The following is a 26,764-nucleotide window of genomic DNA, read 5'->3' on the forward strand; positions in this document are numbered from 1 at the left end:
GATGCTGAGAGCCAGCCCCCCTGGCACACCCCGTACCCACTCATGTCCTGATACAAATCTGTGGGGAGGTTCCTGCAGCGCTTGTGAAACCCCGTGGGTCAGCACAGGCCCGACCCGCAGAGCTGGGGGTGGTGGGACAGAGAAACCCCAGGGCAGAGGCCCCTGGCTTCCCAGCCCACGTGCAAACTGCGTGTCCACGCAAAGAAGATGCAGAATTAGGCACTCGGTACTTATTAGACTTGTGTTATTAAAAATAATAATAAAAAAATACTAATAAAACCCCCAAAGGTACATATCTTATATACTTTACACTGTGGTCCATAACATTTGCTGGCTTCTCTTTTTACATATTTCACAGACGCCATCAGTTTGCAGGGCCCGCGTCCCTCTCCACGGGCACCAGCTGGGCGGTATTTACACGGCACGTGTCCCAGCAGCCAGGCCCAGGGCACTCCGAGAAACGCCGTGGAGCCCATCCCCAAATCCTCATGGGGTGACTCACATCCTGGATCTGCCCCGTCCAGCCATACACTTAAATTATAAAGTGAACAGAAAAAGAAGATGAAACACATGGACCTGCATGGGGATTTAAATACAGGTTTGGGAGAAGCTCCATGAATAATCTCCTGGGCAGCATTGCTTCTCCCAAAAGACCCACTGCAGCAGGCACTGTTGTCCAGCCGGGGCTGTCCCCCCTGCTCCTGGGGACGCCTCCAGTGGCGTTTGGTACCTGGTTTCTTTTAAACACAGACAGAAGAGCCACAGTGGTGCCAGGCTGCGTGGCCTGCTCCAGTTCTTTGGCCACGAAGCTGGGACATCCCCAGGCCAAAGGGGACGTGGCAGCCCTTGGGGTATGTGGTGGTCCTGCCCCAGTGTCTCTGATCTGCCCCAGCAGGACACAGACGTGTACTGGGATGCCAGCTGGGAGCCATCCTTCTGCATCGGCAGTCCCAGCTGGCAGGGCTGAAACAAGAGGGATGAACCAAGAATTTCAACCATCAAGACCAAAGTCCTCAAAGAGTCTTAGGTGCCCTGCTTCAAGGGAGGAGAAATGATGTGCCAAAGGAAACCCTGGAGCCTCCTGCCCCAGCAGGCTGTGTAGAGCATTTTTTGGGGAGCACAGACACACCATGCCTCTCCTGAATGCTCCCCTTGCTTGGAGAAAGCACGGACCTTCTGCACCCTGCCCTGATGAGCATCCATGCCCATGGAGCAGTCACACCACCCTGCTCTTTCATGCGCTGTGGACACTGAGAAGAGGGGCCAGTGAGCCCCCGCACCCCATGGGGTGATGCCGAGCAGCCCCTGGGGCCGTGAGGATGACCCCGATGGGAGTCTCGGCTGTGTGCAACCAAGGAGTGTTTCACCACTGACTGTCCCGTGAGGACTGTTGGGTGCATGGGGTTGGAGTGAGCCCGGGGCAAGGGCAGCAGCTCTGCTTGTAGGGCTCCTGGGTGCAAGCAGCCATGGGAGGAAGAGGAGGGCTGGATGGCCAGCTCGTAGCAGAGGTCCATCGCCTACGACAACCAGAACAAGAAGAACCAGGGGTGGGAGGGTCCCCTCAGGTCAGCAGGAGGAGGGAATGGGGGTCTGCGTCAGGAGTCGGGCACAGGACCAGCTCATCCAAGCCCAAGTGGTCCCACATACCCTTTGTCCCTCAGCTTCTAGCCTCTCCCCAAGCCCTGCCCATGCCCTGTGTATGCACCCCAGCATCTGTAGGACCTGAAAGATGGCACTGCAGCCCCCCTGCATCTCTGAAAAGCCATTTCCAGCATCTCCAGCAGCTTCAACCATGCACTGAGTGTCCTGACTAGGGCACCTGCATGTCCACACAGACATCCCCCAGTACCTACATCCTCACTCCCCAAAATTTCCTGTCCTGAACCCCAACAGTGTTCCACCAGTCTCTTCAGCTGCATGCTCCAGCACCAGCCTGGGATGCTGGAGCCCAGAAGCACCAGACCACCCATGGGATGGGGAGTCCACGCAAGCTGCCGTGGGCTCAAAAGGGCAAAGCATCATCCTAACTGGAAGGCTGCAATGTAGGCTACAATACCTCGCTGAACCATTCAATAAGCAAGGAAAGGCTTGTAGGGAAAGGAACATCTATTGTCAGATCACCTATTGTTTTTACTCATGTTTATTGTGCCAAGACTGCTACAACCTCAACACGGGAAGATACTGATGTCTGTTTGAACTGGAGACTAATACACGGTGAAGAAGAAATAAAAGACTGGAGGTGGGTCAACGAAAGCTCTTCTCTCTTCCTGCCGCCTCTGCATTGTGCACCTCCTCAGACAACCCTGGCCTCAGCAATACCTCCCAGGAGAGCATGCAGTCAGGCCAGCTCTGAAGGACGCACACTAAGGCTGACGGTCACTTGGTGTCACCTCAACAGAAATGGGTGGAATTATGTCAGTTGGTACCAGCTGAGAATATCAGGGACATAGACCTGCATGGACAGACAGTGATACACAACAGCTCCAGTCAGCCTGTCCACTCCACCCCAGGACTGGCTGGCAGTGGAGGTTGTAGCCTTGCTGGACTTGGCGGGGGGGAAATGGGTGTCTCCAGGTCCTTACTGAGTCACCTGGACTATGCACCAGGATAGGCAATGGCCAGGGGGTTGGAAGTCCCTTTCTCCCTGGTGGACACAGCTCTGCCACCAACCCACTGCCAGGGCCCCACTCCTCCCCAGGGCACCGCAGCATCACAGGGGTCCTGTCCCAGGTGGCAGCGCTGCTCTGTGTAAAGCTGAGGTCACCAGAGAATCAGGCCTTGCAAAAGTTCGTTTGTTCTGCCTGGCGGAGCTCCTGGGGCTGGTCCCTCTGCAGCATGGATGGTTTCCGCTCAGCCTGCCTGTATGCACATCGGGATGAAGGACAGAAGACTCTGACCTCCTTTTCTCATTGAGCAAGGAGAAGGGCAGAGAGAGGTCTAACAGCAGCATATTTTCAGGGCATGAGGAAGAGGCAGGCCCTGGAGAAAGGAGAGCTGCCAACTCAGACATCAGCACCGGGCAGAAAAAGACTTTGTTAAAGGGAAGAGCCTGGAAAATGAGCGCTATGAACAGCGTGCCTGGAGCAAGACACCAAACCCCTTCAAGCTCCTTCAGGCAACAGGCACCCACGGGATCCCGCTCTGCTTTGCTCCTCATTAAAGGTTTGTCGTTACTGCGTTATTTTTAATACACACGTAGAGAAAAAGGCCCACACACACACCCACGCGTGCACACACGCACGCAAAGGGAAACCATTGCCAAAATATACAGTATAGACAGAGGAGTCCGTTCTCGCTGTGTATGTACAGAGTCTCTGGCTGCGCACAGCCGGGCTGGGGCTGAGCACGGGGTGGGACGGGATGGGTGGAAACCTCTCAGGGCTTCACGCACTTCCCCTTCTTCTCCCGCCGCTGCAGTTTCCGAAGGCGACGTGTCCAGGCGTCCCGCCACTGGATGACCAGGCTGTTCTTGTCGGCCATCAGTCCCGGCCGGTCGGTGGAGTTTTCGCTGATCCCCATGACCAAGTACTTCTTGCTGATCTGGATCTTGGGGCATTTGCAGGACAGGTCTTTCAGGTGGATCCACAAGAAGTTGTCACCGCGCTTGACCCGCTCGTCACGGCACTTGTAGACAGAGAGGATGTTGATGGTGAACTTGGCCCAGTTAGCCACCGTCTCCATCTCTAGGATGTTCACCTGGACCACTGCGGGAAAAGAGAGGGAGGGATGCTTTACTTTGCTCCTCAAAGAAAGCTTTGCCAATGGGAATGGCCTGTCCCCAGCAGCTCCATCTGCCTCATCCATCGCACATTTGGGAGGGCGGATTTGGGGACCTCTCGCTGTGCTAGGTGCTCCCCATCCCCTGGGACACCTGCATCTCCCCCACCCATGGCCTGCCCACAGCTGGCCCTCAGCAGCCTCTGCGGCAAAGCCCAGCTTGGCCCAGGGAGGGAGGAGGTCCTTACCATAGTCCTTCTTGCAGTACTTCTTCATGTTAATCTTGTAGTTGCCCTTGGCTGGCTTGCAGTAGGAGTCACAGTCTGCGGAGGGAGAACAGAGGGTTGAGCACTTGGGGTTCCGTCCCACCACAAAGGAAGGGGGAATGGGGTGAGGGGACAGCAGCAAGGCCCAGCCTGGCAGAGGGTGGCGGGTAGTTCCAGCACCCTCCAGAAGGCTCCTGCTGGGGTGGGGGGCCTGGCGAACCCAGCAGACCCCCGCACCTCGCAGGGTCTGTGGGCTCAAACCCCAGCATCGACACTGACACTGCATCAGCTGGGAACAGAAATGAGGTGGCTCTGGGTCCATCAGGTGGGCTGTGTCCCCTCCTGTGCCAACAGTGACAGTGTCCTGTGGGATAAATCAGCACAGGGGCAGTGGAGGGACCCCAGGGACCCTCCTCTGGGATGCAGAAGGGGATGGATGGGAGAAATGCAGGCGAGGTGGTGGTGGCCACCAGGGAGAGCAGGCAAGGGCCATAGCCAAGGAGAGTCAACCAGGGCAGCTGCGCCCCTGAAGGCAACGTGAGGAAGAGAGGACTTAGCACCAACGCCACCATCGTCCCTGCAGGGAGGCGACCCAGAGGAAGGTCTGACCCCATACCAAGGGGGTCGTGATCCTCAGGGACGACTCAGCCCTCAGGGGCCAGGGTGGTAGGAAGCATCCTCATGGGGCAGCCCCTCCAGAGACCTGCACCTCGTCGGCGTCCTAAAAGTGGGGAAGGGGACTCAGGCTGGGGGAAGCAGGTGGGTGAGTGAAGGGGCTCTGCTCTGCCAGGTTGCTCCTGCCACCAAGTATCCCAGGCTCAGGCTGCCCCAGCAGAGTCGGGGAGGCCACCGGGCTGTCCTCCACCCCATGCAGCATCCCTCCTGCTGTCCCCCAGCTCCAGGCAAGGCTTATGTCCTCCAGGAGGCTTTTTTTCTGTGCATTTCTAAAGCCCTCAGATTTGCATCTCAAGCAGAGGGAGGGCAGGGAATGCCTCTTTCCTTCTCCCCAAAGGCTTTGATCCCAACAATTGCCTGAAGCAGCCTGGTTCTCCTCCTTTCTTTCCCCCTGCCATCTTCCTTTGAACATCTCAATTTGTCTCTTTCCAAATGGCATGTTTTTTTTTCTAAGCCCATCCTTCTTCTTTTCTCTCCCCCTCACAGGTTCTTGCTCCAGCTTGGCCCTGCATCCCGGGACAGAGCCAGCAGTCCCTGAAATTGTCTTTGTTTGGGGGTTGCCACAGCAATCACTGGGGATGGAGGCGAGGGTCTGAGGGAAGACTGGGGAATAACAGCGCCCTGTGCCAAGGGGAGGAGGGAAAAAAGAGGAAAGAAATAAGCTGAGGAGCACGAACTCGCCCTGGGATCTGCTGCTCTCCTTTCTGCCCGGCTCCTTTTTACTGGGGACTTTGTGCCGCCTGTTCCAAATTTGTCATCGATGGAAGCGGTGCAGCATGAAGCTAATTCTTGGCAGAGGGAGGAGAGCCCTGATTCTCGGCTCAGTCCCTCCATGCTGCCGCGCTGCCTCAGCCCTGCTGCATCTCCTGGGACAGCGGCAGTGGCTGCAGAGGGGGCGCAGGGTCCTCCATGCGGGGTGGCTGCTGAGAGCACCGAAGTGCTCGGCCACGGTGCTGAAGGTGCCCCCATCTGCTGCATCCCTGGGATGTGCTACAGCCCCATCCCAGACACCACTGCATCCCTGGGATGTGCTACAGCCCCATCCCAGACACCACTGCATCCCCTGGGATGTGGTACAGCCCCATCCCAGACACCACTGCATCCCTGGGACACACTACAGCCCTGTCCATGACACACTGCTCTATCTTTTCCTGCTACCTGAAGGGGAATCCAAAAGGGAGCTCCTGCCTTATTTTTGGGTGCCCTTTTCCTCCCAAAGCGGAGTGAAGGAGGCTGCCTGTGTGCCCAAGCAACCACCCTGGCACGGAGGGGCTACCAGGCACTTTTGGGGAGGTGTGCAGGGAGTGCCTCTCCACACTGCCGCAGGGTCCAGCCCAGGTCCCAGCCCCATGAGAGCCTTCGGTGAAGATGCAAGACCATGCGGGTCTGCGGTACCTCCACCGCTGGAGCCGGAGCTGAGAGCCATGCCCCCACAGCAGTTTGCCATTGCCACACCATGGGGGGCCAGGCGATGAAAGGAGGCAGCCGTGGGGTGCAGAAACCATCCTGCAGCCAGTGTCGGTCACGGCTCCACCATGAGCCTGCCTACAGACACTGGATGCCGGAGCGGAGGAGGACGGCACGAACCGCAGTGTCTGGCAGGAGGACGGCCAAGGTGGCTGCCGCATGGCGCCAAGCCCACACCGGTGCCGAGCCTGCGGGCAGCCGGGTGATGGGTGGTGGGACTGGGCTGTGAGGCAGCCTCGGTCAACCTGCCATCCCCCTGGCTTGGTGATGGGGAAGAAAGAAAAGGAAGAAAAGCAGAAAGAAAACCAGTGACTGCCCTGGGCTCCTGCTCATAATTAACATCATAAAATTGTGATTCAAAAGAACCAGAAAATAGCATTGGGAATTAACCATTTGGGATTAGTTTGGGGATTTTTTTTACCTCATCTTTGCGCTGAGGAACATTCCTTAAGTATAAAATCAATTCCTGCTCAATTTATGTAAGAAACTTGGGAAGGAGAAAAAAACCCAAACAAGTAACTCTAAGCATTTCCCTTCCCTGTCTCTGAGCACGTGGCCTCCAGTGTGCGTGGGGCGGGTGTGGGTGCTGGGGCCGGGGAAGCAGCCAGGCGAGAGGCGCCAGGGCTGCCGCCGGCCCAGCCTGTGCTCGGGGAGTGGCAAGGTCCTGCCGACACCTCCAGAAACCGTCTCTCCCTGGGTCCCCCCATGGAAGGGCTCTGCTTGGGGTCTCACCCCACACGCCTAACTGGGACACGGCCATGGACCACGGCTCTATCCTCCCGTGCCCCCTGGGATGCCGCGTGGTCGTGTCAGGGCACGGGTGGTGGCTGGATGGTGCAGGGAGGCCCCAGGGAGACCAGCAGGGGCTCTGTCCGACCCACACAACCATCAGGCGAAGCTGGACGGCCGCTTCACCAGCACCTCTCCCCTGGCAGCTCCCAGAGCATTCCCCACCTTCCCAGCTCCCTTTTAACTGTGCCGTTACACATGCGGCAGGGCAGTGGAAAGAAGATGATGAAGTTGAGCCTCTGCCCGCAGCTGCCCTCCTGCCCACCCCTCCCGCCATGTCCCAGCAGCCTGACTGGGCCGCTGAGCCCCGTGGAGCAGCTGGGGGACGGCAGAGACCTGCCACAGCCCCAGGGTGTGGGAGAGCACCCGCAGACCCTGAGATGCTGCTGGATCCCAGGAGGGTGCTACAGCCCTGTCCTTGACACTACGGCCCCATCCCGGACACCGCTCCTTCCCGTTTGTGCTCCAGGGCAGCTCTTGGCCGCCTCACCCCACCACAGCCACGGCCCAGACAGCCACAGCTCCCAAGTTCTCCCCATGGCCACCTCTCACCGGTGCCACCGTAAATCTGCGACCTGCATCGGTGGCAGATTTGGCAGACAACAGCGAGGGATGGGACCCTCCATGGACACCAACAGGGACAGCCACCATGGGTGCGCGCCTGCCAAATTGCTGCCTGCTGATGCCAGTCCGACATCGATCCGTGGGGCAGGCAGGAGCACTGCACACGCGGGCAACACCAGTACATGGGATGGACGGACAGAGCCAGGCAAGCCCTGGGCGATGCCGCACGGACGCGGGCGCAGGCGGATGGCCACCGGCGAGCCACCAGCTTGGCACGGGCATCCCCCGTCTCTGTGGTGAGAGCACGTGTGAGAAGCAGCAAGTTTGCACATCTGGTTTACTTCTCCTCGCCCCGAAAAAAAATGAAGGAATATTTTGTTTTAAGAGAGATGTAACTTAATTAGGTGTTATGGCTGCAAATCTTTTACTGCTGACTTTGAATTCCTTTAAAGCCCTGTTTTGCGCTCCATGAGTTTTGTTAATTCTGGTAACGGGGAGCAAGGATTTTTTTTTTTCCACTAAGTGGAAAATATTTTAAGATAGTAATAATAAAAATCACAAGAAGTGGACTCAGGACATTTCACTACCGAGCCAGTCAACCTCTCTGCTTGGGCAGAGAGATCAAAGCTGGACCTCAAAGGCTCCGGAGGGTCGGAAAGGCAGGAGAAGGCTGGGAGAAGTGATGCAGAGCATGGCAACGTCAGCGAAAAGCCCGGACACACCCAGGGACAGGAGGATGGGGAGAGGGGGGAAGCCCAGCACCTGAGTGCTCTGGCCCCGAACAATGTCCCCCTGTTCCCGCAGCCCGGCACCTGCTGCCAGAGGCAGGGAGGGAGCTGGGGAAATGCGGGCAGAAGGGGCTCAGGGGCTGCCCGGTGCAGGAGGACTGTGGGGCGTTGAGGGGCTGAGTGTCCCCTTGGGGAGCACCCTGCTCCCGGGGGAGCCCGGGGACCCCGGGCCGAGGGGTACCGGCAATGCAGGGTGCTCAGCTGTGCCCAGCCCTGCCCGCAGAACAGCACGACGGAAGCAGAGTTCCCCAGGCAGAGCTGGGCAAGGCAGGATCACCCACCCCATCTCCCACCTCCTCCCCAGCAAGGGGGGCAGCAGGACCCCCGCCGGGTGCCCGCTCCCCCGGCGCAGTCGCTGGGCAGAAGGGAGCTACTTTGTGTTGGAGATATTTGAGCTGGAAGCCAGAAATCTTAACACAACAAACCCCCCAATAAAACTAGGCACAGTTTAAGGCAGACCTGCTCCGCTAAAAGAGTACATACCCAGGTCTCCAGTGAGTGCCGGTTATTTTTATGCAGCTGAAAAGATCAGACACCGCTCTGAGACCGTCCCTGTTTATAAAGCACTGGGGGGGAGTCACCTTGGCTAACTCCACTCCACGCGTCACTCTCTGTTTGCAATAAACCTGTCCACATCCCCTCTTCCCTCCCCTTGTGTTCTTCCTTTTCCCAAAGCCTGGGGTTCCCAGCTCCCTCCCCAGCAGCGGGCAGGGCAGGCAGGAGGCGGCGGTGGTCTGCCGTGTCCCGCATGGCCCCCCCAGCAGCGTTAACATCACGGGCACCTCAGCTCTCACGGTCCTTTCATCGTGCCTCCTCCTATGCATCTCGCCCCTCCAGCCCCATCTGCATGCCGTAGCTCCGCAGCTTCAACACCTCTTGTCCCATCCCCCTACCACAGCTGCCGACCACACGCGCAACTGCATCTGGAAGATGTTCACCAAAGCTGGGAGAGTACGTCCCGTTCACACAGCAGCCTGGGAAGGGGTTGTTGGCATTTCCCACCCCTAAGGTGAGGTGGCTGTGGGGAGGAGAGCTGGGGAGAAGGACGCATGCAGGGCATCGGGTCTCCAAGGAGCGTGCAGGCTCCTCCAGGACGGATGTACCCTGAGCAGGGCACAGGAAAGCGCCTCACTGGGGAGCTGGAGGTGTCCCTGCTCCCTTCCTGGGACCACATGCCATGGGATGGAGTGAAAGATGGTACAGGAAGTCTACTCCCCAACGCTGGCATGCGGGAGAAGACCAAGGTCTTGGGGACAGTGGGGTGCAAAGCCGCCAGAGCTGCCCCCTCTTCTGCTGGGCAACAGCAGCAGCGACGTTGATCCTCCCATCGTCCCACCACCCCACGGAGCCAGGACGAGCAGCTCAGAGCCAGACGCTCCCTCCTCCAGACCTGGATGGGTCTGGAGGGTGAGATGGGGTGAGCCCCATCTCACTCATGTCCCAGGGAAGACCTGGCTGCCCTCAGAGAGCCAGGGCACTGGAGGCAGAGGGCACCAAGGAGAAACCTCTTGTGCAAACACCGATAAAAGGAGATGAAACAAAAGCCAGCCCCAAGCATCCACGGAGCCATGGGTGCCACATGCCACAACCTCTGCCACAACCTGCCCAGGGGTGGGGTGGGCCTGAAGGGCTGCATCGCCTGCTTTCCTACTTGCAGGGGATGGAGACGGCCTTTCCCCGAGAAAGTCCCATCAAGCTTTGTCAACCCCTTTCCAGAAAAACATAGAATTTCAAATCTCAGTATTTTTTTTTTCACCAAAAGTGTTTGCCAAAATTTTTCACCATTCATCTTTTTGCCAAAGGGTTTGACGGGGCTCGGCCCTTCTCCCTGGTGTGCTGAGGAAAGGGTAGGTGGGATGGGACCTCTGGGCAGGGCTGGGGCTGTGGGCTCGGCCTGGGACGCGGAGCACTCACCTGCAGGCGCCTCTGTGCTGGTGACCAGGGAGGTGGGGTTGATGGCAGGGATCTCTGGAAGAGAAAGGGTGAGGTGGCTTAAGGAAAGAGGTCCCCAGCTCTGGGGGTGACACCTGGGCAAAAACCCAAGCAGGGTGCAGAGGGGATTTTGGGGGTCATCTCCGGCAGGTCGCTAAGAAAGATGATGGGATGAGTCTGACTTGAATATCGCAGGCCATGGAATAGACCTGGAGGTGCCCAAACTGAGCTCAGTAAATTGGGACAGGCTGAGACCTTGTGACCCCCAAGAGCCCTAAGTCGCTACTACAGAGGACGTGTGCTGCAGGGATGGATGCTTCCTGGACACACAGCTCACCTGGACTCAGACTGGCCATCGGAGGGATGCTCGGCTGATCTGGGCATGCTCCAGGCTGCACAGCACAGGCATAAGTGTGGGCAAAGACAATGCTTTCTCAGGACTCTTGGCGACAAAACTTGGGGGAAATCCTGTCCTAATCCCAAATCTGGGGAAGATCAAACCCAGCAGAGCTGTTTCAGCCAGCTGGAAGCACTAACCCAAGGGGTCTTTCTGAGCCTCCTGTGCTGGGAGATGGGAAGCACGGGTGCCCCAGGAAGTGAACCAACTGTCCTAACTTGGCCATTTCCTGGACCATGTCCATAAAGACGGACACCCTCTTGTCTCTGTCTCTCACCCCCCACAAGCTGCTCACACGTGGGTTGGGGACTGAGAGGCACCCATTGCTCAAGGAGAGCATCCCCCCATGCCAGTGGGCATCCTCGAGCGGAGGGCAGGGCACGGTGACACTCACTGATGCAGGGGGCCACTGGCGAGCGGCTCTGCTGGTAGCCCTTGGCACAGCGGTTGCAGGTGAGGCCGGTCACGCCGTCCTTGCACGGGCACTGTCCCGTCGTCTGGTTGCAGGTCTTGCCAGCCGCACCGACAGGGTGGCAGTCGCAAGCTGGGTGGGAGAGAGAAAAAGTTACGTGAGAGGTGACAGACAGCACTGTGTTGCCTGTCACCTCTGGTGTGTCACCAGCTGGTGAGGGGTCTGGAGCACAAGTCCCGTGAGGAGCGGCTGAGGGAACTGGGGTTGTTCAGTCTGGAGAAGAGGAGGCTGAGGGGAGACCTCATCACTCTCTACAGCTGCCTGAGAGGAGGCTGGAGCGAGGTGAGGGTTGATCTCCCAAGTAACAAGCAATAGGATGAGAGGAAACGGCCTCAAGTTGTGCCAGGGGAGGTTTAGATTGGATATTAGGAAAAATTTCTTCACCTAAAGGGTTGTCAAGCACTGGAACAGGCTGCCCAGGGCAGTGGCTGAGTCACTGTCCCTGGAGGGATTTAAAAGCAGCGTAGATGTGGTGCTTAGGGACATGGTTCACGGGTGGACTTGGCAGGGCTAGGTTAACGGTTGGACTCGATGATCTTGGAGGTCACTTCCAACCTTAAAGATTCTATGATTCTACCAACACAAATCCCAAACTGGACCCAACGTGCCACCCTCAGAGAGGCGAGGAGGAGGTAGGCCCTTCCAGTGGAAAGCAGTCGCTGGGGCCAGCACAGCCAAGACCCATGGGTCCAGACCGTGGCCCCACGTGTGCTGTGAGCAGCACAGGAAGGAGGGTGAGCGGATGCAGAGTGTGGCCAGGGTACAGCCTCTGCTGCCAGGGATGCTCAGGAGGAGCCCCTGGAGACCCTGCGGCTCACACAGGCACCTGCAGCCACCAGCTCGCATTTAAGTTAAGGAGAAGAGTTTCCTCCTGCCCTTCCTGCTTTGCAGGCAGCTGCTCTGGGGACAGCCCGGTGTGCATCCGGGCAGGAGGAGGGCTTTCCACGGCAGCCCCATGCCTGCTGCCAGCCCTGTCTTGTGCAAGCAAACAGAGCAGGACTCACACGGGGCCATGTAAACCCTTGTTCACGGCCAGGGCGGGACTGGGGACACTGCAGGGACAGAAAGCGGACAGACACACGCCCAGGTCTCCTCTTCCTCCACCTCAGCCCTGGGGCAGTGCTCCTGCCCAGCAGTAAAAGGTGTTTTCTTCACCTCTGAGCTTTCTAGTCCATGGAGCTGAAGCAACATTGAGCTTGTACACAAACTTTGGCCTTGGTTTTAGGACGGTCTGAAGCAGGTCTTCCCAATGCTTCCCAAGCTCAGGAGCCCCAGTGGCCATCCTGCCTCATGGAGACCCTGGCCAAAGGATGTCCCCGTGCCTTTCTAACACAGCTTCCCCAGGGACAAGTCACACCTGAGGTGGGTGAAAGTTGGGTCTTCACCCTCAGAACAGACCCAAAGTGGTTCTCCATCACACCATGCTGGATGACAGACCACCTGAGGGCTGTCTAGGCAGAGGGATGCAGGAAGGAGATGCTCACTCTGGAAAGGACCTTCCCATCTGCCTGCCCAGGGCTGGCTATGAGCTGGAGGAGGTTATCTCGGCCTCCATCAGTGTAAGAGTTGAACGTGATTCCAAAGCAAAACAAAAACACTCCCCCCCATCTGCCCCCACCGCCCCCTGATGTTATCGTTTCCCTAATTTTCACCAGATGGGACTGGTGGGAGCACCACGGCGCTGCTCCTCAGGCCCCCTTCTGCACAGCCAGAAACCAGAGCTAGCAGCCTCTAATGGGGACCAGATGCTTCATCCTTATCAGATCTTGGCTGGGACTGGAAGCGGACGTCTTTCTGACAAGGATATTTTGAGGGCTCAGCTGTGATAACAAATGGCAGCGAGCGAGGCAGTCTTGGCATGACGCGGGGCTGTCGGAAACACGGGGTCTTTCTTCAGCCACAACAGGCTCGTCTCCTGCCAGGGTGGCCGGCTCTCCTGCAAACACCTCCTGTCAGGTCATCGGGGACCCTAAAAGGTCCTGAGATCAAGGCATAGTCCAGCCCTGGACCGCAAGGAGCAAAGCGGGCAGTGATGGTCCAGTGCTTGGCCAGTCCCAGATGGCCAACACCACTGCTTCACCTGGAGCAGAACATTGGGCATACTGCCTGCTCTTGAACCACTGTGCTCTGGGACATTTCAGCTGCTTCAGGTGCATTTTGATGGTCCTCTCCCTGTTTCATACGGCTCTTTGGCGCAGGCTCGGCTGGATCCTGCGGCACTTGGAGGAAGCAGGTGCGTCTGACGAGCTGGCAGGTACACTTCTTGGAAACCATCCATTGCTTTGTTTCTTTTCCACTAGCAAAGGCTTGGGTTTCTGTTGGCGTGGCTGGAAGTGAAGCATCACCCATCCTCATCACCATCCATGCTGCGAAGAGCAGCCCCGTGCCACCAGCATTGCCCCAGCGCTGCCCTGCCCGAGGGGCTCCTGCCCCACCACTGGTGCTTGGAGTGCTCCCAGGGCTGCAGCGCCCATCTTCCGCCAGCAAACCCCAACCCACTCTGGAGCGGCTGGGCACAAGTCCTGCCAAATACCGCTGGCCCGAGAGGCACGGCCGGGCAGGGGTAGTCCAGGGGTCCCTGCAGCCACCGCTCCCGCTATGCGTGCACAGTGACAGACAGTCCGTGCCCTAAAAAATTTATGGCCAAAGGCACGCTTCCAGCAAAGATTTACACAAGTGCTTAGTGTCGCATGTTGTGGATAATCTCTTGGGTCCTCAGCGGTGTATTCCTGGTGTGGAGTTTAAGGATGGACATAAATCTCAGCACAATCGGGATCCAGTTCATCTACGCAGATCTCCCTTCATGCAGAGGGAGAAGGCTTTCGATGCCTCGTGTTTTAACTGGATCAGCAATTAAGGCAGCTCTGTTCATCTTACATCCGCAGCAGATGGGTGTCTCTGGGAGATGAGCTCGGTCCCTGCCAGACCAGTCACCCTGCTGTGCTGGGATTTCCCACAGTCCCAGAGAAATCCATGGCTCCTTCCCGCTCCAACGGGAAGAGCATCCTAGGCAGTGCCCAGTGCTTTCCCTGACCGGTCCTACACCCCAGCATGGGCCCATCCCACCGCTCCGGCTGTAGCATCTCCCTCCCTCCTCGTCCTGACGTGACCCACCATGACCCGTCCTGACATGACTGGGGTGGCTGGCTCGGGGACCCCATCCCGGCACCAGGGAACGCGGGCGCAGCGCAGCTCGGTGCCCGCTGCCCACACGCGGAGCCCCGCCGCCCACAGCCCTGCCGGTGGCCAGGATCTGGCCCGCAGTGCTTGAGCTTGGATTAAGTCACTAGCCTGGAGCTTAACTCATCGAGCTGTGCTTGCCAGAAAGCATGTCTTGTACCTAATATTGAGGGTATTTTTGCGTCTTAAGGCTTAGCTGCTACTGCTTCACCAGTTTTCACTGGAGAAAGCTCACGGTTTACAGCTTTGTTTAAATTGCAGGGATTAATGCGCAGCCATTCTTTATTTGACTTTTCAATTACCGCCATTGAATTAATCCCGTAGGTTGTTCTGCCTTTTCCATCCTCCCAGCTTTTCCATCTCGCAGCATCCAGCAATGACGCCGGCTGTGGGCAGCTGGAGGGAAGAGCTTGCCTCCTCGCTCGCCGGCCGCTGGCCGAGGGCTCCACTCAGCTGCTGGCGGGAGATGCGGGCTTGTGCCATCCACCGTCAATATTTCGAAGCCGTCGCATCCCAGCAGAGATGGGGATGGTTGGGTAGTTATTCAGTAATGTGCTTTGGGGTTCATCAAAATAAAATGCAATAGTTCCTGGCCTCCGAGCTAGAATTTCACCTCCTGAATATGAACTGAGCTTCATCCCTAGCACCTGAAACATCTACCTTTGCCAGGATGCTCGGCTTCTGCCCTGGACCAGTGCTGCGGTGGGGGCACACTTCCACTCAGCGCTGCAGATGTCGGTTGCAGCAGCTTGCTCCACACCTGCTTTTGAGATCTGCTGTCATGAGCCCTGCTTTTCCTCTGCTTTCCTTTTTCCTGTGGGAGTGTGGGTATCCGAGCAGGAGGTACAGGACACATCTTTGGAAGAACCAAGCCCAGACTGTCTTGTCATGTCTCCATGCACTTATAGATCTCTCCAGCAGCACCATCTCCCTCTCACGGCACCGGGCTGGCAGGCTCCTGGGCTCTGGTCCCCATCCCAGCGGATCCACTACTGGATGAGTACAAGGAAGGGCTGGAAACGCTCTCTGATTGACTGAAGGAGGGGCAGCCAAAGCAGCAGAAGCATCAGGGATTTTATTATTAACTCAGTTCACTGAGGCTGAGCCAGGAACTGACTCGCAGACCCTGGGTACTGCCCTTACTGCCAGATCCTCCTCAGCATATGCTCCGTGGTGGGGGGCAGCCCTCGCGCACATGTTCATCTGGCCGGGCTGAACCTTCCCAGCATTTCCAAACCACGGGCAAACTCTGCCAGCCCTCCGGAAGCGGCACCCCTGGCCGTGGCTGGCAGAGATCTGCCGGTGGCTTGGCGCAGGAACTGACAGGGGAGGGAAGTTCTTCTGTGCGGGGGGACCTGCTGCAGCACCCCGCCCCTCCGCTCCACCGCAGCCCGAGCATCGCTCGCTGGCTGGCGTTTCTCCTGCACGGTGGCAAAAGTCCTGGCTCCGTCCCAGCAGCTCCTGAGCACCCCGGGATGCTCTGCCCACCTGGCCCCTCCAGAGGACCCCCCTTGAATCCGAGATGGCATCCAGCACCCTAATGCTCCACAATTACGGGTGGGAAACACTGCGCCCACAGTGTCCCCGCTCCCACAAACCCAGACCCAGCTCCAACCCAGGCGTCGAGCCAGGCCATGTTCAGTTACCCTGCTCCCTGCTTCCAGCACTTGCCAAATCCTGCTTGCTTTATTTATTATCATTTTTGTTGTTAAGTGCTCTCTTCCCTGAGCAGAGCAGAAACTGAGACCTCAATGCCCAGCGCAGAGGCAGGACTGGCGACGCCATGTTTCACATGGAGGTGAACATCTGCAAGGCTTCCACTTCCACTTCGCTTGGGATTTTATCAGAACATTTTGGTTGCAAGAGCAGAAGGAGCCAGCGAACACAAGGGGAGCAGAAATCCTTTGGTAGGAGGTTGGGCGCTGTGCGCAGAGGATGTGAGGCGAGGTGAAGGCAGCACAGCCACCCCAGTGCATCGTGAGCCCCGGTGCCAGTTGGGGTGAGCTGGAGCTGCCCACGAGCCCCCAGTGCTCGAGGAAAATCCTCATGGAAAAGGGAATTTTACTGCATTGCCCCAGTCCACCGGTGCTGCAGCAGGAGCTGCTGCCATCCTCCCCTGGCCTCAGCCAGATCCAGGAGCCCTCCCAGGAATGGGATATGACCCAGGATGCTGTGCTATAGACCTTCAGGGTGCATGCTTTGTCCTGCCTCCTCCTCCTCCTTCTCTCTCCCAGTGCCTCCCAGTGTCACCCCAAGGATGCTGGTACCTGGCCGCCAGCTCACACAAGCCCCATAGCCATAGCTACAGGCATGGCCGTGGGGCTGGGGGCCATGGGGCTGGGAAGCAGCGCGTGGTGCCCCGAGGACACGAGCTGTCGAGGTGGGACCTGCCGAGTCAGCTGCCCAGGTTATTAAAAATGATTAGCTTGCCATTTGCTAATGAGCTGGCTGCAGGCAGGGCCCCCCTACCAGCGCCTGCTCAGCCGTGCTCCCGCAGCCACCGCGGCGTGGGTCTAACGTGGGAAGCTTCTCCCTTTGCTCCGTCCTCTCGGCTGCTCCCGTGGGAACAAGGATGGGGAGAGGCAGGGGCGACTCACACAGCACGGGCAACAGAGGGATTTTACCCATTACGTCCCAGACCCCAGGGAGCTGTACCTACACACACCACTAATGCACCCAAGAGGGGAACCCCAAAAGCCAAGAGAAGGGAGAGGAGAGGTGCAGGTCCTGTGACATTTGGCACAGGCTGGGGACCTTGTGAGGTCAAGCTGCAGCGTGATGTCTTGGAGCCAGCGCAGCTGCTGGCCAGCTCGGGGCCGAGCCACCCTGCCCGCAGGCACCGGGAGCCATCGTGGTGCTCAGCCACCCACCCAAATCCAGGTCCAAAGAGCCACCCCCATCGCTGAAACGCACGCCATGGGGTCCTGCACCGTAGCCCCACAGGGAGATGGAACCCCCCTCAGCGTCCCCAGCCCTCTGGGGCAAGGAGGCCACCACGGCTCATTCTGTGAAGCAGCTTGAACGCTTCCAAGCGTGTCTACGGCCCAGACAACGCCACTGCCAGATTTTCCAGTGCATTCAGTCGTGCGCATCTCCAGCGCCCGCCCAGCATCTTTCCAAACACCGACTGCAGAGACCCTAACTGCAGCCACACCAGGACCCTCCCGGCACGGACAGGGCTCCGGGGAGCCTCCTTGCTGCCTGCCTGTCATCCTCCCCATCCCTCCAGGAGATGCTGGGCTGGAAGCGATGTCCCTGCCTGGTGCCCTTGGGGTGGCAGAGGTGACCAGGGTGACGGAGGCTGGAGGTGACCCGCAGCTGTTGGAGGGAGCAGAGCAGAGGGATGTCCCAGGGGTGGGAGGCAAGAGCAAGGAGACCCCCAGCTTACCTTTGCAGGCCTTGCGGTCCGTGATGGCCTTGCTGAGGTCCCGGTAGAAGCCTTCCTTGCAGTAGTGGCAGTGCCGCCCCGCGGTGTTGTGCCGGCAGTTGAGGCAGACGCCGCCGCTCTTCCTGCCCGAGAGCTTGTACAGCTCCATGTTGAACCGGCAGCGCCGGGCATGCAGGTTGCAGTTGCAGGCTGCAAGGAAAAGGCAGAGGGTGAGGGCTGGAGGTGGGAGCCCCCCCAAGTGGGCCGGAGCCGCCCTGCTGCCCTCCGCAGCTGCTCGGGGCCAGGGCTGCCTGAGCCCAGGGAGCGGGATGGGCAGGGCACAACACGGCACAGCTGGCCCCAGTGCGCCGTCCAGATGTGCAGCATCCGCCGCCCCACGGGGCCAGTGCCGGGAGGTCAGAGCGGAGGAGAAAGGGCACGCGTAGGGACGGGGGCACCGCTCAGCTGAAGGCAGACCAGTGTGGGGCGGAGGGGTGCAGCCCGGGGGTCCAACAGTGCCAGCCGGGAACCTGCAGCAGGCACACACAAAAAGAGGCCACATAGCAATCCATGCACATGTGCACACACAAATGCACACAAGTACACACATGCGCTCATGCGCACACAAACATGTACACGGGAACATGGATGCACACAGGTGTGCACCTAAATGTCCACATACCGTTACACGTGCACACAGACAAATGTGCATGTGCACGCGTGCACCAACATGTATGCTCACATGTGCAGGCCTGCACACTCACACGTGTGCGCACACACACACGCACAGGTTCTTGCACAGGCGCACACACATGTGCATGCTCCTGCAAACACACATGCACGCTATTTTTTCGCTAGCCGCAGGAACCGTGCAGCGCCCCCCTGCTCGATTCCACGTGTGCGAGATAAAAAGGCAAAGCAATGCCCACTCCCGCTTAACGTGCTCGCAAAAAGATAATGGGAACAAGATTTCCTCCGGCAAAACGCGGTGCCCTCCTCCCCCAGCCCCGGCGCCCTCCCCGCGCCGGTAAATTGAGGTTGGGTGAGAGTTTTTCCAGGCGTACTGTGAAATTCATTAACGTGTCAGCCCAGATTTAACTGCTTAGGCCTGGCTTGGCGGGTGTGTGAAGTCGCCTCCCCGCCGGCCGGCAGCGCCGGTGGGAGCTCCAGCCCACGCAGATCAAATGCTCCCTCGCCCGCCTCGTCGCTCCAGCCTCAGAGACGCTGGGGAAGAAAGAGGGAGCAAAACCCCAGCCCTAAAAAAGAGCCTTTCGAGGCTTCAGTGGGTCAGGTGAAAGGTTGGTCCCAGCCTCAGCGCTGCCGGCACCACGCGCTCAAACCCCAGCTCCCCACACAGCCCCCCCGCGTTATGAGATTAGTGTAAAATCACATGGCAGGCATCAAAATAACACTGCGGCGTGGCGGTAGGTGCCTTGGGAAGCTTGTGCCTTTTGAGCTTGTTTTTTTTCTCCAGTGACAGTGAAAAATAGGGATTTTTGAGGCAGATTTTGACATGGGGCTAGACGCTGGGATGCGGCGCCCGGAGGGAGGGCAGCAAACAGTGCCCATGGTCCCTGGCAGCCTAGGATGCTGCTGTGCCGGGCTGCCTCTGCGCCGGGGCCACCAACGCTCAGCCAGGCTTTGCCGGGGCCAGGAGGGATGCGGCGAGATACCCCGACATCCAGGCCGCTCCTGCATTCACCAGATAACGGGACAGGGATGAGCTGGGGCGGCTCGCGCTGCTGAACCGAGGCAGCCACACGTAACTGTGGCACAGGAGCGATTTGGGGGGTACAGGAGCCTCGCTATTCCCTTGCATCGCTGAAAGACTGGTTGGGTCACCCCAAAAGGCATCTTGGCCATCCCGCTGGGAACACATGGGGCCGGCCCTGCGAGCCCCCAGCATCCTCTGGGAAGGAGGAGGGCAGGCAGCCCAGAGGGGAGGCGATGGGCAGCGGAGGAGAAAGGTCAGGTAAATGATTTGCCGCCCTCAGAGCTGGTCCCTCTGCCTCCAGTTTAATTGGTGAGAGAGTAACCGGCCGGGGCCTTCTTGCGGCATCACCACCCTCCTGGCTGGCATGTCCCCGTCAGCCCCGGGGCCACCTTTCCCTGGGAACAGGCTGCAGATCCTCCCAGGAGCCGGCTTTTGGGGAGAAACCTCCCATTGCTGCCCAGCATCGTCCCCTCCGCCCGCAGGCAGCAATGCCGCCCGCTCCGGGGCTGGGCGTCGAGCAAACTGCCGCCGGCTTAGTGGGAGCCAAAGTGGGATTTTGACACGATCCCGGGGAGCCAGCCGACATGGGGACCTGGTTCGGCTCGGCTGCGCAAGGATGGGTGGCTGTCCCCTGCTCCGGGACGGGGTCACACCAGCACGCGTGACCATCGCCTCACCCCCCCGGCGCAGCCACCCGGCACTAATCGGCGCAGACGGGTCCCCCTCTTACCCAGCTCAATACTTGCCCTGTTCCTCAGCCCCAGCTCGCTTGCAAGCTCTGTCTGTCTCCCGTTAATCACTAATTAAAGGCTTGAATGTTCCCTGCTGTTTGGGGTATTAATAAGAATTTAATTGCACAGTTTGGGGCTAATTACGTGGTAGCTTGCTTCCGCCCTTGTACAGTATGCCCAATTAAACAATCATATGATCAATTAAACAATCACAAGATCTAATAATTTGCAATAATAGACTAATTAAACATCGACACCTTGCAATGGAGCAACCTTCTGTTCCCTTTTTGACGGTGTTTGAACCCTTGCCCAGGCCCTGGCCACCCCACAACCTCTTCTCCGCCAGGCTGCTGCAGATGGAGGAGCTGGGGGGCGACGGCACCAGGGGGCTCGGGGCAGGGACCCCGGCCCAGGACGGGCAGCGCCGTGCACCAGGGCAGACGTGCGGCAGGCGACGGAGCCCGCGGGGCAGGAAGGGGGCTCGTCGCCCCTCCAAATTCCCTGGGAATAATTAGTGAAGGCAGCCGGCTCAGCGAAACCCTAGACCGGCCGCTGCTGCCAACCCGCAGCGAATTTGAGCTACGCCCCTGCTTTGGCTGGAGGAGAGCCCGGCTGGGATGGCGGGGCAGGATGGGGCTGCACCTCCGCCCCGAGGACCGGAACCGAGAGCAGAGGAGCCCCTTCCCTCCCACCCGCACCATCATGGGGAAGGCGTTCGGAGAGAGGAGCTGCTCCCCTGGGATGCTGCACCCTATGGGGAGCAGGTGCCCAGGCAGGGGTGGCAGGGGGGTGCTGCCTGCTTGCCCACCTCCGAAAGCTGTCACCTACCCCCAGCCACTGCCCGCTGCTCTCTGTGGGGAGGGACCGTGGCCGGCGCTGCCAGGAACGTGGGATGCACGGGGGAAGGGGCTGCAGGTGCCCCTGCCAGCCGGCAGCATGGCTCCTGCCCCACGGGGTACCACAGCCCAGGCCGGCTCCCTGCAGCATTCCTGAGGGAATTTTTGCAGGAGAAGCACTGAGACAGAAAAAGAACGCAAACATCTATGGGAAAGGGCCGAGGACACGGGGGAAGCACATGGGACCCTCTGCACCCCATCACCACCCCGGGGATCGGTGTTTTCAGGCACCAGCATCCCAGCGCGACGGCCGCAGCCCCCCAGCCTGAAGAGGAGGGAGCAGCAGCCAGCGAGGCCTTTCCAGGAGAGCACAGCCCCTTCCCCGCCGAGCCCCCCAGATCAAAGCGGGCCCTGTGCATTATCCCGGTGCTCCGGGGAGCGCTCCCGCCGTGGCGGCCACAAAGGGAACAAGAGCTCCCGCATCACCAGCGAGTGCATCAATTACTTCCAGTGGCTGCCTCCTGCTAATCCGCTTCCCCCCGCTTTCCCCAGGGCCGGAGTTTTGGGGATGGCCTGCCGAGGGGGTGACCAGGCTGCCCCGAGCAACACCCCACGTGCAGCGTGGAGCGGGAGCAGCGCTGGGAAGGAGGAGGCGCAGCTCGGCAAGAATAAAGCCGACACGTCACATGGAGGGGCTCGGGGTTCCAGCAATATGCCGGGGTTACCCCTCACTGATCCTCACTGGGGTAAAAGCTGGGGAGACGCACGGGTGGGGACAGGTCGCTCTCTTCCCTGCCCTTCTCCTTCCCCTGTTTTGGGTAGGGCACTAAAGGCACGCAGAACATCCCAGTATTTGGCAGGGATGTCCCTGTGGGACACGCAGCCCTTTTGGGGCACGGGGAGAGCCCCACGAGCCCGAGGACCCACCGCTCTGTAACCAGTAGGCGCTGGGCCGCGCGCCCTGCGGCACGGAACTGGCGCTGTGCTCACTTGCCAGGCCTGCAGCGCGGCAAATCCACTGCCACCGCCATGGCTGCGACGTCCCCAAACCCGCCTGCTCGCCATAGTGATGCCGACCCCCCCGTAACACCCACAGCATGGCAACGTCCCCGCAAATCCCCTGCAAATGGTGGGGTCACGCCCTGAACCGATGCTCAGATCTGGGGCGCCGCTGGGCTGTTCCACTTCTGATTTCCCCGTGCCAGCCGGTGGCAGAAATTTTTGTGAAATAGGAAAGTTTGTCCTCACCACCAGCTGCGCGATGGGTGTCCCAGCACGGTGACACGGCACATGACATCAGTTTGTGCACTGGAGGGGGCCAAACTGCCGTGCGGGGCGCAGCCAAGAGGGAACGTCCCAACACAACCTGAAGCTGTACCGGCCCCACGGCTCCATCCAAATCCACTTTTGGGGTGCTGCAGCCCCCCAGTCCTGCCCCTCAGCTGCCGCTGGCCTGCCAAGCCCCTGTATCCATCCACCCTCCTCCTCTTCACCCCTCCCGAGCCACGTGCGACCATCCACCACCAAGCGCCCGCATCACCGACGCCCGGCCGCAGGACAGAGCCCGCCGAAACCCCGCAGCCCCCGGGCGGAGCAAAGCGAACTTCCCAGGCGGCCTCTCCTTTTAATTGGTGCTAATTGCTGCGTCTGTTCGCGCTGGCTGGGGAGATGTCATTGTTGAAAGGCGCAGAGGGGACGGCTCGGGGAGCTAATCCAGCTTTCAGCCGCTAAGCCCTTCGGAAGCGGGTGATGGAGGAGCTCTTTCAGGTCCCTTCAGAGAGGGCACAAAGCCCGAGAGGGGAACGGGAGAAAGAAGGGGAGGGAAATCCACAGGAAAAAACACTTTCACACGCAGCTCGGGGAAGGGTCTTTGTGCGCGGGGCTTGTTGGGGGGAGCTTGAAGGGACCGCTCCGTGCCACCGCCTTCTCTTCTCTCCCTGGTTTATCGTTTCAGGCCCATCTGCCAAAAGGGTGCCCCGGCTGGGGGCAGGGGTGCTCAGGAGCAGGGCCCTGCACGGGACAGGACAAGACGTTAGGGCAGAGCCATCTCCGCTGCCATCGCACTGCTCGGCCGGAGGACTCAGCGGCGAGGCAGATGCGGTGCAGGGTGCCACAGGGGAGGCAGCCGTGGGGTCAGGGACCTCCTTGGGTCCCAGGGGGTTTCCAGGGGCTCACCCACCAGCCCGAGCCCTCCCCTGCCCGTGGAGGCCACAGCGGTGGGCAGGGTGCAGAGCTGGCGGGGGTTTTTTTTCCGAGCTTTGCTCCAAAATTCATCTTTCTGAGACAAGTGGGGAAACACACAGGCTGTCACATTCCCACAGGGCACGAGTTGGTTTAGAGCATCGACTCCGGCACTGGCTTTGCAATCTGCTGCCTTTCTAGCCACTCTTAGCAGCAGCCCGCTGTAACATATATTATCTATATTTAAGCCGACAGCTGGGATCTCAACAAGACATCGATCACAAATACTAACAAGTCCCTCTGACCTCTGGCACATCCACTGAGCCTTTCAAGGGCTGATTAATGGCACAGCTTTCCCTTGTCTCCATCCTCCCGCCACCCCCTGGGACCCGGGCTCCGGTCCAGGACGAGCAAGAGGCTGCTCCTCCCTCTCCCAGACCTTCCCAGGGCTCTAGCACCCCCCAACCCCATCCCAGATCAGGGCAAAAGGCAAAAACCTCCACCAAAATCCCACAAAGATTCGCAAGCGGGCAGCCAAGCAATGCCGGTTGGATGGTTTGGAAGTGTTTCATTTTGGTGACGGTATTTTTAAGTCATGGAAACCTTTGCAAGGACAGCCAAGCTAACACCGCCACGTGAAGCGCCATGTCAGACCAAACGCGAATGATAAAACGTTGAATCCATGTATCTCAAGTGTTTCCCAAATCTCTGCGCGGCACCCACGGCAGAGACAGGGCAGATGCTTGCGCCTTTCCCAGCCCTCCAGCGAGGAGGATGCTCCACCGCTTTGGTTCAGCACCCATCACTTCCTCCCCCAATGTCCCGTTTTAGGGTTTCAGCCCCAGAAAAAGAAACCAAAATTAAAAATCATTAAATCACTTACCCAGACACTCGTTGGCCTCACGGGCGCTCGCCCGCTGCCAGGGCCGGTCGTAGTGGAAGGGCTTGCAGCGGTCGCACTCGGGACCCTCCGTATTGTGCTTGCAGTCGCACACGAGCTTCTGCTCCTTGTCCTTCACGCAGCGTGCCGCGTGCCCGTTGCACTTGCAGCGCCCACCGACCTGCAGCTCTCCCACCGCATAATAATAGGGGGTCGAGCCAGTGCCCCCCTCCTCCTCGCCGGCATCCCGGCTGCCCAGGTCGCGGAAGAGGTGTGGGCGGCTGAAGACCACGCGGATATCGGTGGCCGTCACCCAGTCCTGCAGCACAGGGCTGCTGTCGAAGTCCTGGGCGGAGGGTCGCCCGTCAAGGGTGCTGAAGGCGATGAGCCCGCCAGTGAGGGGGTAGAGGTCGGTGAGGCCATCGGTGCAGAGGGCCTCCTGCTCGTTCTGCTTGGTGACGGTGGCTTTGCTGGGCTTGCCGTAGATCTTACGGCACTGGGAGGAGTAGTACTGGTACGGCACCCAGGTCTTGCCATAGTCCATGGACTTGAGGATGGCGGTGGACTCGGGCCGGGGCGAGCAGAACTGGAGGCTGACGTAGACCACCTCGAACTTCTTGCCGAGGGAAAGGGTGAGGGTGACGTTCTGGGGCGAGTGGTGGAAGGTCTCCGAGCGCCAACACGTCATATTGGAGGCGGTGTTGAGGTCGGTCAGGTAGGTGGGTGGGTGGGCTCGGCGGGGGTCCGAGGCATTGCAGTGCCGTGTCGGGGGCTTCCCGCACGTGCTGGAGGCTTGAACCTCCTTCCCAAAGGCGGCGTTGACAAATTCAGGGATGCAGCGGCGAGGGGCGCCACTCTCGTCGTAGCAAGGGTCTGGGGGGGTCTGCTGGGCCACGAAGGGGTTCACTGTCTGGGAGAGGCCCAGCATGGCAGCGGTGAGAAGCAGGCGCAGGAGCTGCAGGACCTCCATCGTCCCGGGGCGAGGGAAGCGGATCCTCCCTGGGACAAGAGCAGAGAGAGTGAACAGCCGGCAGGCTCACTGGGAGTGGAACGGCCGCAGCGTCGCCCGCGCGGGGAGGCTGGTAGGGGATGGGGAACACCCCCATGCCTGGCCCTTGACCCGAGCCCGCCTTCTCACCCCACGTCTACTGGTGCAGCATCCTGGGAGCGGGGCAGGGAGGAGATGACGTTGCGCTGCCTTATCCACCCCAATCCCTCACTGCCCATATTGCAGGACAAATCCTGTCATGTCCCGTCCCAGCGGCTCCGGCTGTGGCAGGAGCATCCCACAAGATACAGGTTGGCCGTGTCAGCCATGCCGATCTCAGCATCGCACAAGCAGCCGTGGCTCGCGCATTCACCAGAGAACGGCCCCGAGCGCTGCAGTAGATCCCTGAGCTGCCAGGCTGCGTGGGTGGCACCAAACTCTGCCGTCCCATGTTCAATCCTTACCGGATAACTTGAGTTTTGCCCTTCACTCTCGAGAAGGAAGCCCTGTGCCGGCAGCACGATCCAGCATAGCAGATGGTTTGCTCATCATCTACAGCCCCCAACGCTGCTCCTGCCTGTCCAGCTGCCCTCTCTGGCTGAAGGAGGCTGGTAGGGGACAGCCCATTCCAAATGATCTGTGATTTTTAAATTTTTTTTTTGTTTTTTCAAAAAAAGAGCCATGGCTATGGAAGAACGCTGCCTCTCTGTGGGCTGCCAAACTGTGAACGGGGCAGGGGGGGGGGGGGAAGCTCCTCCCTTCCCAGCCACACTGGGCAGCCAGCACCAGAGTCCGTACCCGAAGCGGGGACAAGGGTCTTAGCCCATCCCTGGACATCTCCCCCAGGACGAATCCTGGCCCTGTGATCCCCATGCTGTTTCCTCACTGCTTAATCCTCTGCTGATGGAAAAGGAGATGCTCACTGCTGAAAAACTGGTGGCTCCCTTGGTGGTCTCTACATTGCCCCAGAAGCGCGTCCCCCGCGGCCCGGCAGCACTGCAGAGCCTTTCGGGGACACACCGGCCACATGGCAGGACAGTCCCTTCCGCCCCGCAATGCTCCCCCGTCACCCCCATCCCACTGCACACTCCACAAAGGGGGACCCTCGAGCATCCCCTGCCCACCCTCCTGCCCCGATGGGGACCCTGTCCCTCCCACCAGCCATACCAAGGCACCAGCCCCAGATGTTTGGTGCCCAACTTCTGGGGGCTTTGCTCCTGCCAGGGAGGCAATGCTCGCCCAGCAGCGCGTCAGGGTTGCAGAGGCAGGGCATGAATGGAAATCATTATCATCCGCGAGACCACACACAGGCACACACGCTCCGCGCTCGGCTCACCCCATTATCCCACTGAAAGAGAGCTGGGGCCGGTGGTCTCCGCGGGCCTCACCTCCGCATCAGAGAGGAGGGTAAGCTGCAATCTGCTCCCTTTTATGCATATTCAGCGTGACCCCGAGACTGCCGGCAAGCTGCCAGAGAGGCCTGGGAGTGGGTATTTCTCTCCCCTGCCCCCCCTTTCCGCTTCCCATCTTCTCTGCCCCTGGTTCAGATCAAATGGAGATGCTGCTGATTCAGCAGGGAGAAATGCGGCAAGCCCCTCGGTGCCGAATTCAGCCCGGCACCCGCCTGGATCCGTCCCGAGGAGGGATGCAAGTGACGGGGTGCATCTCTCAGAGGCAGCATCCCGAAGGCGTCCCCAGCAAGGCTCCCGCATGGCCACCAGCTCCCGGCCACCAGCAGCACCCGAGGGGCTGGGGGACGCAGTGGCAGGGCTCACCCTTCCAGAGGAAGCGGCCACCCTCCCAGCTCCTCCCCAGAAGCG

At 59.6% G+C, this 26,764-nt stretch overlaps 1 protein-coding gene across 2 annotated transcripts in view; it reads right to left on the reverse strand.

Moving 5' to 3' along the window:
• Positions 1 to 2,119: 2,119 nt before the first annotated feature.
• NTN3 (netrin 3) overlaps positions 2,120 to 26,764 on the reverse strand; it is a 29,999-nt gene continuing 5,354 nt past the window's right edge. Inside the window, exons 1-7 of one of the 2 annotated variants that reach the window (XM_086759747.1) lie at positions 26,281 to 26,403; positions 23,960 to 24,955; positions 17,636 to 17,824; positions 10,990 to 11,139; positions 10,181 to 10,234; positions 3,966 to 4,040; positions 2,120 to 3,704 (exon numbers count right to left, since the gene is read on the reverse strand). In XM_086759747.1, the coding sequence (XP_086615873.1) occupies positions 3,376 to 3,704; positions 3,966 to 4,040; positions 10,181 to 10,234; positions 10,990 to 11,139; positions 17,636 to 17,824; positions 23,960 to 24,926 (1,764 nt within the window). In that variant the 5' untranslated portion in view covers positions 24,927 to 24,955; positions 26,281 to 26,403 and the 3' untranslated portion in view covers positions 2,120 to 3,375. Of the gene's footprint in view, positions 3,705 to 3,965; positions 4,041 to 10,180; positions 10,235 to 10,989; positions 11,140 to 17,635; positions 17,825 to 23,959; positions 24,956 to 26,280; positions 26,404 to 26,764 lie in introns of those variants that run through there. The other variant, XM_086759748.1, reaches the window with a different exon arrangement.

The sequence above is a fragment of the Chlamydotis macqueenii genome, chromosome 15 (genome assembly GCF_036417535.1).
Source record: "Chlamydotis macqueenii isolate bChlMac1 chromosome 15, bChlMac1.mat, whole genome shotgun sequence".
NCBI lineage: Eukaryota > Metazoa > Chordata > Aves > Otidiformes > Otididae > Chlamydotis > Chlamydotis macqueenii.